At 38.2% G+C, this 17271-nt stretch overlaps 2 protein-coding genes and 1 long non-coding RNA gene across 4 annotated transcripts; 2 read left to right on the top strand and 1 right to left on the bottom strand.

The window, feature by feature from the left end:
* Positions 1-383: 383 nt before the first annotated feature.
* LOC130174880 (chymotrypsin-C-like) lies at positions 384-3521 on the bottom strand. The gene is made up of 8 exons (XM_056385117.1): positions 3482-3521; positions 3263-3351; positions 2727-2824; positions 2518-2640; positions 2202-2338; positions 1537-1682; positions 674-826; positions 384-483 (listed from the first exon to the last, which is right to left on the bottom strand). The coding sequence occupies exons 1-8, from the start codon at positions 3519-3521 to the stop codon at positions 466-468; spliced, it is 804 nt and encodes a 267-aa protein (XP_056241092.1). The 3' UTR covers positions 384-465.
* Positions 3522-4515: 994 nt separating this feature from the next.
* Positions 4516-7874, top strand: LOC130175096 (chymotrypsin-like elastase family member 2A). Of its 2 annotated transcripts, XM_056385391.1 has the most exons (8): positions 4516-5015; positions 5242-5330; positions 5422-5519; positions 5941-6063; positions 6190-6326; positions 6828-6973; positions 7179-7331; positions 7788-7874. In XM_056385391.1, the coding sequence occupies exons 1-8, from the start codon at positions 4979-4981 to the stop codon at positions 7803-7805; spliced, it is 801 nt and encodes a 266-aa protein (XP_056241366.1). In that variant the 5' UTR covers positions 4516-4978; the 3' UTR covers positions 7806-7874. The 2 variants fall into 2 exon arrangements, with proteins under 2 accessions (XP_056241366.1, XP_056241364.1); XM_056385389.1 differs by lacking the exon at positions 7788-7874 and having other exon boundaries at positions 7179-7766.
* A 4759-nt stretch (positions 7875-12633) lies between these two features.
* LOC130175095 (uncharacterized) lies at positions 12634-16673 on the top strand. The gene is made up of 3 exons (XR_008828694.1): positions 12634-12717; positions 14137-14242; positions 16537-16673. It is a non-coding gene; the product is annotated as an uncharacterized LOC130175095 (long non-coding RNA).
* The last annotated feature ends 598 nt before the right edge of the window (positions 16674-17271 follow it).

Here is a 17271-nt window from a genome sequence, read left to right as displayed (position 1 = left end):
ACCTGGCCGACACATGCAGAAAGTCAAACATGGGCTGGAGACACCAAACATCATGTGGCTGGTGATAGGATTTTCCCATCAGTGCTCCTGTTGGGGAACATTGGAACCTTTTTTGCTGTCATTTAAATTTATTTACATGAATTATCTATCTATCTATCTATCTATCTATCTATCTATCTATCTATCTATCTATCTATCTATCTATCTATCTATCTATCTATCTATCTATCTATCTATCTATCTATCTGTCATATGTTATATAGTTGTCAGAATATAATTAACTGAACTGAACTACTCAGGCTTAATATTCAGAAAACTTTAGTTGCTTTGCATATTTTTGGGAAACTGCTGACCTGCTAAGTGATACAAACCACACAGTGACACAAAGTCTTGACTTTTTATTTAGTTCCACATCATTTATTTTACATGTCCACAAAGTAGCTTTCATCCCAAAAGACTGTCCTCTCAATAGGCCACCATTTTCTGTGGAAGAGAGGAGAGAAACATGTTAGATTTAGTGCAATACCAGCAGGGATAAGTAATTCATTATCCAGATTCTTTGCTAGTTTCATCTTTGAAACATGAATGAAATCGCAGAAATAAAAAAGCGTATTTATGGATTTCATGACTTCGACCCCTGAAGTCAGTCAGTGAGCGAGGGTCAGGAGCTTACGGAGCTGATCCAGTCGATGTAGGAGCTGACTTGGGTGAAGACAGTGGGCTTCTTTGGGAAGTTGCAGCTGAGGCCTGAGCCAAAGCTGACGATACCGTGAACCCCCCAGGCGCCATCAGCGCTCTGGCAGTTCAGAGGGCCGCCAGAGTCTCCCTGAACCATGTGAGAGAAAACATTTGATCCAAAAATCCAAATTTAGGACTAACTTCTTGTCCTTGAAAGACACACAGTGAGTCCAGTGTTTGCATCAAACATTACTCGTCTTATCTTGATATTTTTAGGCCTTCTAACTGACATTGCCCTCAATTACAATATGTTATTCACAAAACAGTATAAAAATCAGATAAAATAGTTGTTTGATTTTTTTGGGAAATAACACAGTATCAGAGGAAGAATCTCAGTTAAAGCACAAAAATATAAAGGAACAGAGCCATGACTGTTTGTAAGTGTAACAGTTATTCTCATTATCTCAGTTTCAAAAGCCTCTTTACATAATCAAACGGCTTGTTTTGTCCAACATTCCAAAAACCAAAAATATGTAGTAATATAATAAATAATATAATGATATTTATATCATAAAAGACAAAGAAAACAAGCCAATGTACACATTTGAGAAGCTGCAATCATTGAAAAAATAAATATTGAAGTGTATATATTCTCCACAATCACTGCAGAATTAAAACAAAGTAAAAAGATAGCTTTGCTGATCCTCTCTATAAAACATGGCAAGTTTACAGGTTGAGGAAACGTGAGCGTAGTTTGCCGTGTCCAGTTTGCTGACACCAGAAAGCAACGGTGCTACAGTATGATGTGTCATTTTATATACAACGATGTGATCGTGTCATTCATTATTTTAGACTCACGTTGCAACCAGACACAACTCCGTCTCCGCCCGCACAGACCATGGTGTTCTTCACCATAGCTCCCCACCAGTCAGGCTTGGTGCAGGTGGCGTGGTCCACCACAGGCAGGAGAGCCTGCTGCAGGATGTCAGCGATGGGACCTCCGGCTGTGTGGAGGGGAGATGCATACAGGCTCAAGTTCAGCTCAGGTAACACATTGACGACATGCACAACCTTCACCACTTTTACAGATGTTTCATCAGCTGTAGCTTTGAACCAAACAATGTGGTTTCTATTTAATGGATCTGACTAATTCTCTTGTTTGGAAATAAAGTCATTCTCTGGTATTTTGTGTCAGAATAAACAAGAGAATCCAGCCAGTGTATAATCGAGTTAACCAGAGACAACTCCAAAAGGCAAAAAAAAAATCTTTTGAATAACTTTGTTTGTACTTAAATAATTGCCATCAGCATTTTTGTCAGATACTGTAAGTATTAAGCCTGTTAAGCAACCAACTAATAACTTGATCCTGTGGTTTTACATTTATATTTAGAGTACAGTGCATATACCTTAATACTGTATTATATATAATCCTGTATACTACCACGAATACTGAGGAACTGTTAATAATATTTTACTGAACTGCAGTAAAACTCTCAAAGAGGGGAAAGAGACTGGGCACTCACTTTTGATGCGACCCCATCCGGTGACGTAGCAGGGTGCATCATGGGGGAGGATGAAGCCGGCAGCAGGGAGACAAGCAGCCATGATAGAGTCAGAGAGGGTAACAGGGGACTCCAGCTTGATCAGGGCGATGTCATTACTGTAGAGGAAACACACACACACACACACACACACACACACACACACACACACACACACACACACACACGCACACACATTTAGATTTCTTATAGAGTTGACCTACTGAAAAGATCTTTTTGGTTTTCAGCAAAGTCTCTCGCTTCTTATCCATGTCCTCAGTGAGAAGAAATGTTTTACCGGATGAACAGGGGGTTCCACTTCTCATGCACAATGATGTTGGCGGTGCCCATGAACACAGCACCCTCCTCTGTCACTTTCAGGTTGTGCTTTCCCATGGCCACTCTGTACTCCTTGCTGTTGCTGTAAGTTCACAGACAGAAGAACATGAAGCGACTCAACTCAAAGGCTCCTTTCCGGGATTGAATTTGGGCTCCACTATTTCATACCTGATGCAGTGAGCAGCAGTGAGGACCCACTGGTGGGAGATCAGGGTACCTCCACAGGTGTGTCTCCACTCACCCTGTCTGTTGTACTGCAGGGAAATCTGAAACATACATATGAACACAATCAATTATCTTAAGCTTTTCTTTTTTGTGTCATTTGTTTTGGCTCATTTTTGGCACTTATTTTATCTAATTTTATTCAATGTTAATGTATTTATTTATCTCTTTACTGTCTTTTAAACATTATTCTAATGTATTTCTTCATCTTATGTAAAACCGTCTCTGTTTTTGAAAAGTGCCACACAAATAAGCATTTCTTGCCTTTCCTCTTTCATATTCATATTTTTATTTTCTGCGACTCCACATTGCATGATGCTGTGAGAGTTTTGGTCTCTAGTCTACCTGTCACATGCTGCATTGTATATTTTAGCTATGATCCTCATTTGATTTCTTGAAGTCCTAGGTCTTAAAGACGTATTTTTCTGACAGCACATATCTTGTTTTCTGTTTTTTGTTTTTTCTCATTCAGCGTGTTTTACCTGCCAGGGCCAGCTGTGAGGCTTGACATCCTGTCCTCCAACCACCCTGGTCACCGCAGGGGGGAAAGTGGGCAGGCCGCACCCGTAGGCTCAGGGGAACAGACAGACGCATTCTATTAAAACTGTGAACCTGTGCACACACTTATTCATCTACATTCAGAGAAAGCTGGAAAAACCAAGTGAACAGATGGATGTAACAGTGCCGTGTGGGATCCTTACCACCAACAACAAAGAGAGCAAGAACCACAAACTTCATCATGTCTGCATCTGCACAGTTTGTGGTAAAACATCTGACATATATATATGTCTTTCATGATGTTATGCAACCTTCAAAAACTCTGTCAAATTCTTTTTTCCCTTTGCCACTGGGGTGGAGCTAGGTGGACATCAATGAACATGAATACTAGGCCAAGGCCAAAGTGTCCCAGGGTTTTGCATGTTTTTGAACTTGTTTGTTAAACAAGTCAGTGGAATGAAATGTTTTTTTATTTTTTCTCATCAAGAGCTGGACCACACACAAACAGCCTGACTCCATATCAAATGTAGCACTCCCTACTCACAATATCACCTCCTGCAGCAGCTCAAGTTTCCATTGCTCATGGAAGCATTGAATGTTTCCTGTGACCGTACAGCATTGGTCAAATGAAAGTAAACAGTACACAGCTATTAGAGTATCATTGACATTCCCTAAATTCCCATAACGTTGGATTGCAGTGTATCCTCTTAAATATAGAAAATACAAAATCATGATGATGATTCCTCTGCATCCCAACCCTCACCCCATTCTGGCAAGGTGGTCTCACACTTTTGGACCCTAGTGTTGTTTACCAAAAATTGCAATATCAAAAATATTACAATATTTATTAGTATGTGATATTTGATAGGTGGAGGTGATAGTCGTGCAAAAGAAATGTACCCATTGAGGAAAGCTACTGCAGTACAACTGCAGTAGCTGTTTCAGCTCAGAAGACATAGAAATCAAAATATGCTTATGCTCCAGAAAATCTCAAACAAATATTTACAAACTATTATTACAGTCAAATACAACATTACACATCAGTTTATTACATGATTTGTCTATTTATTACATGCTTTTATCTATTTCCAACATTGCATGTTTTATCATTTACCACTCAAGTGTTTTATATTTACAAACTGCACTTTATCACATGGAAAGACTGATGTGGGATTAATTCAAACACATTTTCTTGTATACATGCTAATTCTTTTTACAAATATCTCTAACACTTTCAAACATATGCAGCTTCTTGCATTTTCTTACTTCTTTCTTTTTTGCTATTCTTTGAGATTGTTCATATCCATATGCATACACATACAGTATGCATAATGTCTGTTATACATAACAGGCTGGTAAACTAAAGAAGGTAAAACTTTGTGTATTTCCACAAGCACTTTTATTTCCTTTAATAGAACAAGACAAATGGACAGGCATAGGGTGTAAACATCGTCTCTAACTTTAAAGGACCTGACAAACTCAGGTCACTGTGAGACATGTGTGAGGTTCACACAAAGGTTGAGGTGGAGAGATAAGGTGTATTTGGGGATATCTGTGGTTACTTATCTCCAAGGTTGATTTATTTTTCCCACCTACTTTTCCTGGCTGTGCTGCAAAAGTTAAGCAACACATCCGAGGTCTGTGAAAGCACTATATAAGAAGGAGAAGGTCCCGATGAACTTCTGCTGAAGACTGTCACCATGAAGTTTGTGATCTTGGCTTTGTTCGTTGCTGGCGGTAAGCTCTGATACTCTTCTGATCAGACAGTTACATGTTTTCCAACCCTGACCCACATTTCCTTTTACATGAGGTGGTGTACAAATGGATATGAAGCCTTGAGTTTTAACAAAATCACATTTAACTGCTTGGAAATATTTTTGATAGTTAAAGAATAAAACCTGATATTAATGCTGATGTTAAGACACCATCATAAGTCATCATACTCTGTACTGCTGTCTCTCAGCCTACGGGTGCGGACTGCCCACCTACCCCCCCACCATCACCAGGGTGGTTGGTGGAGATGATGTCCGTGAGAACAGCTGGCCTTGGCAGGTATGCTCCTTTAAATGGTCTTGAAATTCTGTCTCCTGTCTGTTTCCTAAAGTCATAAAAACATTCATGTACCGTTGTGTCTTCTCCTCAGGTGTCTCTGCAGTACAGGAGTGGCAGCAACTTCTACCACACCTGTGGTGGCACTCTGATCTCCAGCCAGTGGGTCCTCACTGCTGCTCACTGCATCAGGTTTGTCTCAAAAAGTTTAAGAAATGTGAAATGAATGTATTGAAGGCACAGAGGACAAAGAGAGGCAGGCCTGTGGTAGACAGAGCACTTGATTACTTTAGCAGCCTAATAAGTAAAACACACACTATCATATCATCCGTTACTCGTATTACTTTTTACTTGCTTATTAATAAAGACTATTTTGTTGATATCAGAATATCAGTGATCCGGAATTCTACTTTTGCTAACACTGGCAGTGCAGATTTAGACTTTCAGAGTTAGGTGAATAGCAGTAGTCCTGTACTAACACAATGTTAGTAGAGGTAATTGTATTAATAACTTGGGTATTCTAATCAAGTGTTATAAGTGAATAGATCTCTGCCTTAAGCAACTCTGACTTGGTTCTGTTTGGGTTTTCTTTGTTTGTTTTGTGGCTAAGCAGCAGCCGCACCTACAGAGTCTACCTGGGAAAACACAATCTGAAGAGCAACAATGAGGTTGGGTCCATCGCCATCAGCCCCGCCAAGATCATTGTCCATGAGAACTGGGACTCTTACAGAATCCGGTGGGCTCAGTTGTAATAACAAAATATATAGTGGACCACATACTATGATTCTGTGACTGTTTATTCATGATATTAATGCTCATTAGCATTCTGTCTCTAAATGTTGTATTTGTATTCATGCTTCAGTAACGACATCGCCCTGATCAAGCTGGAGACTCCTGTCACCTTCTCTGACACTATCATGGCTGCCTGCCTCCCCACCTCTGGTGACATCCAGCCCAATGGTGCTCCCTGCTACGTCACTGGCTGGGGACGTCTCTGGAGTAAGTTACATCAACCAAATAAACCAAACAAAACAAACAACAGCTGTTAAACAAAGCTGGTTAAATTATCATATCTTTAATGTTTTATCCTTTCTCCAGTTAAATTTGTGTGATCACAGGACTCGAGGTTAATCTTCAACTAAAATGTCATTAATTTGAACTGAAGCGGTTGAGTCCAATTTCAAGACCACTTTTAATAATGTCTTGGTTTTGCATCCACCTCATAGTTTTATGACTTTAACTTCCCACATATTTCCCAATAATCTAAAAATAAAAAAAAGTTGCGTCTTGCCACGTATTTTATTTTAAGGGATTACCTCCTCAACCTTATGCATTAAATAAGCCAAAAATATTTTTATGTGTTCAAGAGATGGAACATGATACAGGCTGCAACTTTAAATTAAAACTGGGCTTAGTTTTGGAATAGACCTTTGGAATAGACCTTGAATGAAGCGGTCTTGACTACAGCTCTGAATGTGAATGCCCTGTTCTCCTCTAAAGCTGGAGGTCCTATTGCCGACATCCTGCAGCAGGCCCTCCTTCCTGTGGTCGGCCACTCCATCTGCAACAGGTATGACTGGTGGGGCAGCCTGGTCACCGACAAAATGGTCTGTGCTGGAGGAGATGGACAGCTGGCTAGCTGCAATGTGAGTCTGATATTTCTTATTGTACAAACGTATGTCACTATAGTTTCTGTAAAACAAAATTCCAGCCTTACACTTAAGTATATCTCTATATTACACCATTGAGATTTAGATATATTAATGTTTTATTTTCTAAAAGCTCTTGTCATCATCTGTTTTTTGGGTTTTTTTTGTGCCTAGTGTCACATTTGTCCTTTTTACCTTTTAGGGAGACTCTGGTGGCCCCCTGAACTGTCAGAGCCCTGATGGCTCCTGGGAAGTTCACGGTGTGGTGAGCTTTGGCTCAAGCATGGGCTGCAACTACCCCAAGAAGCCTTCCGTCTTCACTAGGGTCAGCGCCTACATCCCCTGGATCAACAACGTAAGTGGAAAAAACTTAAAATATTTGTCCACAAGATTTCATGATATACTCGAGGCTTTTTTGTTTCTCTTTGGATCCAGCTGACAACACTGAAACCTCTTTACTGTCTTGGGATTTAGCCACTCGCTGTTTACTGGCTTTATTGTCAAATCAAAACAGACAGACCTAAAACTACTCATGGGAAGCCATTTGGTTGTTTATTGCAGGGATCTTAATGTCAGACAAAGATCTGAGAAATAGTTTTATATAGTAGTTGGAAAAACCTTCACATTTTTAATGGTCCATAAATTATTAAATTAAGTTGTACAAATTATGAAATACAATCATAATAATTGTCTCAATTTTTAATATGAACTTTTTAGTGCAGAAGAAATAATGAGCGGACATGTTGTGATAAAGAAGTCCAGATGCTCAATTGCCCTATTTCACAATATTGCCTTTATGCTTTCTTTTCAGGTGATGGCAAGCAACTAAGATGTAGACTGGTTTGTGTCACTGTTGGTTTTTGCACTTAACCATCAAATAAAGATTGTAGTGACTAATACAGTGCCCTCTGTGTTGGTATTTATACAAAGAAAACACATTTTCCATCCCAAATTCACACCTGTACAAAATATGTTTTATCCATACATCTAACTGCTGCTCCTCCACCACTTGTAAATATCAATTGTTTGACCGCAAGTAACCACTAGATGTCCCTGAAGAAGACGAGGATTTCATATCAGAGAGTCTCGATGATCCCCCTCACTCACTTTTGTCGTCAACCAACTCACATTTCACTGGGTTGAGAATAACACGATCAACGTCACATCTCGAGATCCTAAAGAGAGACACTTCTCTGACCTACATTAAACATCCTCCCATGTCTTTACAGGCAGCTGATGATAAACACCTCAAATGTGGCGGAAGTTAACTTAGGAGCTACTGTTTTCCCGCATGCGTGTTGTGGGGACATATGACGCACAGTCATATAATGGGCCATAATCATAAAATACTAAAGTGAAGAACCACTGCCGCAGGCAAAGCCAAAGAAAATCTTTGGCATCATGTTTACATTAATAGAGATGTACTGCCTCATCTGTTGGTCAAGTTAATTGCAGACTATCTTGTAACCTTGTGGTTTAAGGCTCAGTGCAGAATAAAGTGGATTAGGGGGATTATCACTCATATTATGTTACAAAGACTAGTTAGACATTCATTAAACTGTTTTGTTTGTTTGTTTCTACTGCACTTTGTATACGGGAAGAAAGTTTGTTTGTGGAACTACACGACTTGTACTTTCGACTACGTCCATTAAGGTAAAATGGCACGTAGCTTTTCGCTGTTCCAGTGATAGCTCTAGTCACCCTCAGAGACTCGACTTTGAGCCGCTTCCCCAGTAAATCCAAAGGGTTTAAGAATGTACCACTGTCAAACCATGGAAGGCTTGAGGCAGGGGCAGAGCCAGACATTGTAAACATCCGGGGCTTATCCCCAGTCACCGCAGCTAGGCTACATGCACTATCACCTTATATACAAAGGCCTTGATGGACAAGGACCAAGCTACATTGCCAACTCCCTGTGTACCTCCAAGATCACTGAGGTCATCTATTGCTGCTTTGTTGAAAGTTCCCAGCAACAGCTGTAGGAAAATTGGGGATGCAGCTTTTGTCAGTTACGGCCCAAAGCTGTGAACCACACTACTTATTGACATCAGAGAGGCCAGCTCACTAAGTATCTTTAAAAGAAAGCTCAAAACTTATTTCTTCACTTTTAACTAGCTCTGAAATTTTGCACTTTGCATCACATTTATACACTCCTCAGCACTTTTGAATATCTTCTTATTTATTGATTTATTATTTTATTTATTATTTTATCTAAATTTACTTTACAATCATATTTTTCATTTTAGATCAAAGATCAGTTCTTTTAACATGTTTTGTTCATTTTGTCTTTTCATGTGAAGCACTTTGTTCTACATTTCTTGTATTATTATTATTATTATTATTATTATATTATCATCGGGGGAAAACATGATATTAAGAAAATCATCCAGAGCCTGCATCATATTTTGAATCTAATTGGTCTCTGTCTCCATCATTCTGAAACCACAAAACAACATATTTTGACAATTACTAATTTCACCACTGCCACATAAAAAGAGGCAAACATTGTCTGATGTTTCTATTTTGAATTTACATGACATAGGTTGGGAATGAATTTTGCATAAACAGCATTACTAATTTTGAAACCTATTTTTGTTGTTTAGATGACAAATCTGAATCCAGGCCATAATGATATGTGCTGCTCTAACTGAGCACACATGGATCCCCAACAAGGCCAAATGATATTACATGTCTATATGTAGCATCATAGGATAAACAACATGGACATGTACTGTAATATTCTACTCCTGATCACTCTGTTCTCATTTCCTCTTCTTTCACTCTCTCAGCTCCACTCATTTATCCCTGAAAATGTCCTCCATTCAAAAGAGAAAATATAAAACAAAAAGAGTTTTAACATTTCTGATCCTAAACTGAAAATGTAAAAATATTAAATGTATATCTTATACTGTTACATCTGCTCCACCTCTGCCCTCCTTTATAAAGAGGAATGGGAAAGCACTTTGTGACACTCTGATTTTCCATTTTCTATTACCTTCCTTCACTTCCTGTTTGAAAACAAAAGAATAATGATGTATATATCTGGTGAAAGCAGACTTGGGATTTATCATCATAGGACAGATAACTACACACAGTTCTGGCCCTGAATCGCAATGAGTTCTGTGTTTATACTGTCACGTACTGTCTTTTCTCTTGTCATAATAATGTTAGGGTTCGTTCCTCTCATGCTCGCGTTCGTTACCCGTTATTATTTCTTCCGTTTTATGGCCGTTATTTACCGTTTTTTTACATTTCCCCTGGTAACCACGGTAACCAACGGTAAACAGACACACCATTGTCAATTTCTCCTCCTTCACCCCTGAGATCAAGCAATATACTAAATAATACAACAGTGACATCTAGTGATCTCATTTGAAAACAGCAAGACACATTGAGCCATCAAAAAGAATAAACTTGAAAAAAAAAACAAGAAAATTGATAGAGTAATTGATAAAGAGGTTAAAACTAAATCATCTTACGAAGCTGAATAGTTTCAATCTTTTTCTAAAAGTTTTTTTAAATAAAAAAGGAAAAGTCTTGCATATGAAGGTTCATATATTGTATTTGTCCCCACTGTGGAAGTTGTGAGATAATACTCATGTTGAACCCTCAGTTACTTTGTTTAGAAATAACTTGGTTTCAAAATTAATGAAATGAAAATTCTGATACTCACTAGCCAATACACAAATAAACATTATGTCACAATTAGCAGTCGTTTTGCATCCTGTCATTGTCTCTGCCATGAGTCGTCTATGTGATATACTAACAGGGTGTCAAAATATAAATGTTTTGTGGTACAAAGGTAACGACTTTTGAGTGACACGCTCCTCTCACGATATTTCCACACGACAGGCTCCTTCTGTAGGTAATCTGTGGCACTACCCACCCGCCATAGAGGATTTTTGAATGGTATTGAATCCATGGCTTAAAGTTCTAGGGCCGCGGCCGATTTAGATTCGAAAATAAATAATTAGCCTATATTCTCGCATATTTTTTTTAACTGTCCCGTAGCAAGATTATGGCTGTATGTATACAGTCATAAGGAACCCTATATTTTGTATCAATCAAGTATACCTATTTGATTAATAAAAAATCTTTGTCTGGGCTATTCTTTATAGCTTTGAAAGTTGTGTTTGGACTTGGATACAGTTACCAGACTATGGTTTCCGACTGAGGAATGGGTGAGTTGATAATGCACTTAAATTCTTCCTTTTGGACCTTTCAAGTTAAAGTGAGGATTCACATTTAGAAACGATTAGACGAGGTGTTCTTGTCTTTCTGAAACGGGTTGCCATATGCGCCATAACCTTCACCCATCTTGTTTGTAGCCTACGAGATGAGCAGGGGAGTGTCTGGCGGCGACTTCACAGCAACTGCACGTAAGAAACATCGACTGGCAGTGACGTCACGGCGGCGATGGTGGTTGTACATTGTTGGACTCGTCGACGAGGCCACCAGTCAGCCTGCACTGCAACCTGATCTCTCGGCCCAGACCCGACCGAGCAGCATAAGAAAAGTAAACTGGGGAACAATCAAACGCAGAAACTTTTGGTACCTGTGACAATACCAGAAGAAAGGTGAACAGGAAACGGGGCGTGTAGGAAGGAACCAGAACAGAGAACAGTTAGCTGCTTTTATGGACTGCCCATGTATAGGGACTGGGAAGAAAGCCACCATTACTGCTTTATGTGTGGACGTCAAAAACCATCATGGACCCAGGGGCTCACGCGCACTTGGGGCCCACCCAGCAGTTTGGAGATAAAAAAAAAAAAGATTTTTTTTCTGTTTAAATTTCAGATAATGGCACCATGTATAACCAATAAAAAGCAGCTTTATTAAGAATTTTGCCATCTATTTACACGTTCATTGTCAAGGAGAATCAGGATGTAGAAGTTGTGGAAGAAGACGTGCAAGCTAACCCGGGACTGGAGGAGGCTACCGTTAGCAGTGCACGACAACCTGAGGCTAGCTGTAGCAGCGGCTTCTGTAGTAACGTGGCTTCTGTAGTAACGTGGGTTTTTGCTCTATAAATAAAGATTATTATTAATGTGAATTTAAGCGAAAAGTAATTTCTTTTTTTTAAATGTTTTCCATGTATTATATTCAATGCTGTGCATGAACGCGTTCATTAAACACGTTAATATTTTTAGTGAACGCAATTGAACGAATCAGCTGTGAATGTCGCTCACGTTTTACAACAGTTTAAGCTCACGTTTTATGACAGTTTTACGCATGACGTTTCCGACCTCTGGCTGGTGCTAGCAGTACAGACGGTACAGACTCTTGTACTGTTTTACAAACAATCAAGTGAATTAATTTAGTTTGGGAGTGGTAATGATTTGGGGCTGGTGATGGATGGGTAGAAGGAAGTTGAAAAAGAATATTGGCCTTTATTTATTAAAAAAATAAATAAATAAAAAATTTTAAAAGACGAATTATGAACGTGAACTAGTTCATTTTCATCTGTATGAACTGAACTTGGAAGTAATTATTTTTAAGTGTGAAGTGGCACAACACTTTATATTATATATGTGTTTATGGTGAGAAAGTGCTCATGGTAGACAGAACTCTGGGTACAATGTAGTCATTACCTGTGTTATTAGGCAGAAGCATCAGTAGGCGTGGCTTCGTGAGCAGTGTATGTCCATGGAGAAGAAGTGTGCTTGAGCAAGTCAGACAAATCACAAGATGGAATCAGATATAGCTGTGTTTCCACTGTGAACCTAAAGTTCACTTGCCAGGTATGCTGGTGATATTGGTTTGCTTTCGTGGTTATTTCTTTGACACTGTTCTGTTCTGTAAGTGTTTATTAACGACAGTGTCAAGTAAAAGTTAGCCAGTTAGCAGCTAATGTAACATGGCTGCCATCACAGGAGTCGTAGTACGGGCGGTAGTCTAGCCAATAAGAAATAAGCCCTCAGATGAAGGAGCTCAGTGGCTACTGTTGACTGTTTATGCGACTGTTATGAAGAAATATGGTGTTATGTTGAACAAATGTTATATGTATATAAATGTGTGAGTCATATAACCTCCTAGAGAGGTTGAGAGGTGGTGTAATTGTTGATTTGCAAACATTTATGGCATTTTGTTATTGTTCAGCATGAGCAAGTCAGACAATGAGAATTACTGTGTATAAGATGGTAGCAGATAACGCTGTGTAGGGACTGTGAATCTAAAGTGATTTTGTTGCACTTTCCAGAAAACCTTCATTAAGCACTAGATTCAGCCTGGGTGACATTATTTGCACAGCAGAAGCTTAAACTTTTCAGCTTGTAATGTGAACATTAACCACTGTCTAATGTTTTTTGAAATTGCAAGGTGTTTAATTCCCACTGAATACTAGATATGGACAGAAAACTCCTGTTGCATGTCTCAACTTTTCAGAAATACCTGGTTTATATTAAATTGTCGGGCTAAAGCAACAGAAGCTTGTTTAGGAGGGGCCTGACTTCAGCTGACTGTTTAGTATTAACCATTTCACACAGTTGCATTAGCTAAATGTTATTTTTGAACTTGCTAACTTGGGCCATATACTGATCAAGCAGACAATAAACAAGCCACCACTAAAGTGACATACTAACACTGATTTGTAGCATTTTTACTTTTTACCTGTTTTTGTAGCTTTTGCCAATGTGTTAAGCATATTTTGCTTGTAGGTGAAATCATCTGCATTTGCAGAAATTAGCCGATTAATCAATTAGTCCATTCACAAAAAAGTGAAGCGAACATTTTGACAATCACATGTAATGATTTGAAGCTTGCGTTTCTTTGTGGTACATGACAGTAAACTGAATATCTCTGGGTTTTGGACTGTTGTTCAGACAAGATGCATTTTATAATGTCCCCATGTGCTGTGGGAAATTATAACTTTTTATTATTTTCTGACATTTTATGGACAAAATGAATAATTGAATAATTGAGAAAATAATCAGAAGATTAAAAAATTAATAATTATGCAAATACTTGTTAGTTGCAGCCCCAATATATAAGGTAGATGTCTAAAAATACAACTTTTATTCCAAATTTAATCCAGGTTAACAGACCGTAGACATCTAGAGATAAAATTTATGTTATGATAGGTATTTGATTTGATGAATGCATGTCTGTGTGTCCTAGCTAACATTAGAGGTGGATTTCCTTTTTTCACTTCTTTGCCACAGGTTTGATTAAATACGACTTTGCACCATTTCCCTGGATTGCACAGCCAGTGTGCTCCTGCTACAGCATTCAGCCGAGATCTCAAGGTCACAAAACATCTTTTGTTTCGTAAGTAGTAAACATAACAGTTCCAAGCCTCTGACATGTCTGTACTGGATCTATACCTAAATTGTGACGAGGAGCAGCTGCAGGCTGTAGGTCCAGCTTGTGCACGTGATGTCACCGCAGTAATAAGAAACGGACAAAATTAGTAGATGGTTGAGTTTGTTGGTGTTAAGCATAAATAAATAAATAAACTGGAAGAGCACTCAGAGTGGAGACCTCTGCCAAGGCCAATGTCAAACAACATATGCCAGACTTCAGAGGAAAAAATTCAAATTCTTAAAAAAACATTTAATGGGTTCTTCCAAAGCTCATGCCCCATCCCTCCACCTAGTTTGGTGCAAATCCGTTCAGTATTTTTTGCTTAATCCCGCTGACAAATAAACAGACAAACCAATAGACACAGATGATAACATGACTTCCTTGGTGGAGGTAAAAAACTGAGGATGTCAGTGAAATATTGTTTGTTGCATTTTGTGGGTGGGACGCATTGACATGTTCCAAATTAGTACTTGGGATCCATGCATCTCGTCGTCTCTAACTGTCTTCCTAAACAACATAATCACTTTTTGACCACGAGTATGACTAACAGAAACAGCATCTTTCTTGTTGTGATAGTTTGTGCATTCAGAGCTGTTGTTGCGTTTTATTGATGTAATGAGGTCAGAGAAGAGAATGTTAAAGATCTAGTCCTTGGTCCTCAGTGAAGTCAACTTTTCATTGACCTTTTAGAAAACAGGAAAATTAGTGTTAAGTATGTACAAAATCCCAGGGCTTTCCTTAAGGACGTCTTTCATCAAGGGGTTTCCATTCCATGATAAATGTGGGTTTTAAAGTTTACATTATGATGCACTTTCAGCAGAATATATGTTGGTACTTCATTTTTTTTGATAGCATCATCATACTCATAAATTCTGGATAAACCACCTGAAATCCATGTATCAAATGATTCAATTTGTACTTTTTACTTTAACTCATAAGCGATTCATTTTCATCCTTTCACTGATTAGTTCACGTTTACAGGAGGAAGTCAGCATTTATTTAATTTCACATGGCGGTTGTGTTGGACAGTATCAAAAGACAAGCTTTTCTGAATGTATGCAACAATTTTGTTTTCATATATAGGATATGGGTGCAACAGTATAAAACATTTAGCTAAACTGGACCACTGTTACGTATGATGTAGCTAAAGAGAACGTTTCTTACAGTAACTTCAGAAAGGGAAATGCCAAGCTCAGTGAAAAAGACAGAAGCTGAATTGAAATGACCTTGTTTTTCTTTTAGTCTTAGTAGCTGTGAAATCAATTTCTAAATGTCATATATCCAATCAGTTTACCTAAAAGCAGTTACAATATCTGTAAAGAGCAAAAACTACATCCCCCTTCACCTTTTGTCACCCTTTTCACCTTTTTCACTCTGATATGTTTGCACCCCTGAATACTATTTTTATATGGTACAGGTTCTTTAGTCACAACCCCAATTACTGTACTGTCTTGTTCCCGGAAAGATCTCATTTATAATCATGATGTCCCACAGTAATTATTAACAAGAAACGCTGTGCCCCTGTTTTGCTCCCAGGGCTCATTTGCATGTTAATTATCATTAGAAACAAAGGAAAACAAGTCACTGCAGATGAGCAACCTTATCTTTCATTTCTCCTCCACCAACATTCCTCTGATGTTTTCAGATGACTTATTATTATTTGAGATGACAAGCTTTCACTTTGGTTTCACTAACTCTGTTCACCTCCATTGCAATAGAATAGATGAATTTTATCAAGTGACCTTAAGCTGTTGGGTAAGATCAACAGCACACTCATACTATTACCGTTTCCCAGCAAAGCTTTGATGAGCTCCTGAATTGTTGTTGAGACACAGGGCTGGTATTCGGAGGGATAGAGAAAAATGATGTAAATGCCTAATAGGACTCCTTGTAATGAAATAATTTGCGTGATTTGATGAAACGTGTCTGTCATCTTAAGTTAATCAACTTCCACATCATGCACACCATGCATCGCTGTGTTTACTGATTGCAAAACTGACCGTGTGACTACCAGTAAAAACAAATAAGTAATTAAATAAACAATCTGCACCAAATGTTTTAGCATTTAATACTTTCAACAGTATTAAGTACAACTCTGAAAAGTGGAAAATTAAGTTGAGGTAAAACTTGGATATGAATGTTTTAAAGATATGAATTATGGTTTATAAACCACAATCATTGTGGCTTATGTGAGAGTCATGATGTAAGGCTGATCTTTTAACATTAAGTGTGATATTTTCCTTCGTTGTTTACTGTAGGGAGTTTCCCCCTGACAGCTGGACACTTCATGATTCCAGTGGACCAGACCATCGTGAATGGCAGTGTTCCCAATTTTGCCAATGCCCTGTTTGAAACATACCACTGCCACAACATCAGTTATCCACCAGAACTTGGAGCAACTCCCTCAGTTGATGCAGAGGTAAGACTCATAACATTCATGTCACTGTACTGAACTAAAAGTTTTGTGTGCAAGCCATTTTTCAAATAAATCTTTGAGTAGAATGTGATTCATCTGGATAATGAAAATTTCATTTTAATTTGACTTTAAAATTCCAATAAGTTATGACACATTTGTGTTGAATAAACATAAAAAATAAACATTCAGCAACCTGGTAATTTTTTGTCATATATACATAAAACATAAAACATATATTCCCTGTTAATGTGACATAGATTTAAATGCTCAGAAACCTAATAAGTTAGTTTTGTGATTTAAAAAAAAAAAAAGTCAGTTCTGTTGAACTGACATAAATGTCGGACAAGGGTCATATGATACAGTTATTTTGTGTTTATATATTACTGTACTGTCATAAACTAAAGTTTCCAATAAAGTTTTAAGTTTAGTGAGTGAATTGGGATTTACAGTGTAATGGGAATTAACATGACAAACAGCATCCAACCAAATATGACTCATTTTTTGTAGCGATATTTGTAATGGTTATTTGATAATTGTATTTTCTTGCCTGTTTTTTCTTGTTATATATTGAATTATG

The sequence above is a fragment of the Seriola aureovittata genome, chromosome 9 (genome assembly GCF_021018895.1).
Source record: "Seriola aureovittata isolate HTS-2021-v1 ecotype China chromosome 9, ASM2101889v1, whole genome shotgun sequence".
In the NCBI taxonomy this organism is placed as follows: Eukaryota; Metazoa; Chordata; class Actinopteri; order Carangiformes; family Carangidae; genus Seriola; species Seriola aureovittata.
This window is presented reverse-complemented; position numbering and strand designations above follow the sequence as displayed.

Coding starts and splice junctions, on each gene's coding strand:
- LOC130174880 (XM_056385117.1), bottom strand. CDS start 3,521: ATGATGAAGTTTGTGGTTCTTGCTCTCTTTGTTGTTGGTG. Junction 2,825..3,262: donor CTCACAGCTGGCCCTGGCAG/GTAAAACACGCT, acceptor TGTATGTTTCAG/ATTTCCCTGCAGTACAACAG. Junction 827..1,536: donor GAGTTGTGTCTGGTTGCAAC/GTGAGTCTAAAA, acceptor CACATGGTTCAG/GGAGACTCTGGCGGCCCTCT.
- LOC130175096 (XM_056385389.1), top strand. CDS start 4,979: ATGAAGTTTGTGATCTTGGCTTTGTTCGTTGCTGGCG. Junction 5,331..5,421: donor AGAACAGCTGGCCTTGGCAG/GTATGCTCCTTT, acceptor TCTTCTCCTCAG/GTGTCTCTGCAGTACAGGAG. Junction 6,974..7,178: donor GACAGCTGGCTAGCTGCAAT/GTGAGTCTGATA, acceptor TTTACCTTTTAG/GGAGACTCTGGTGGCCCCCT.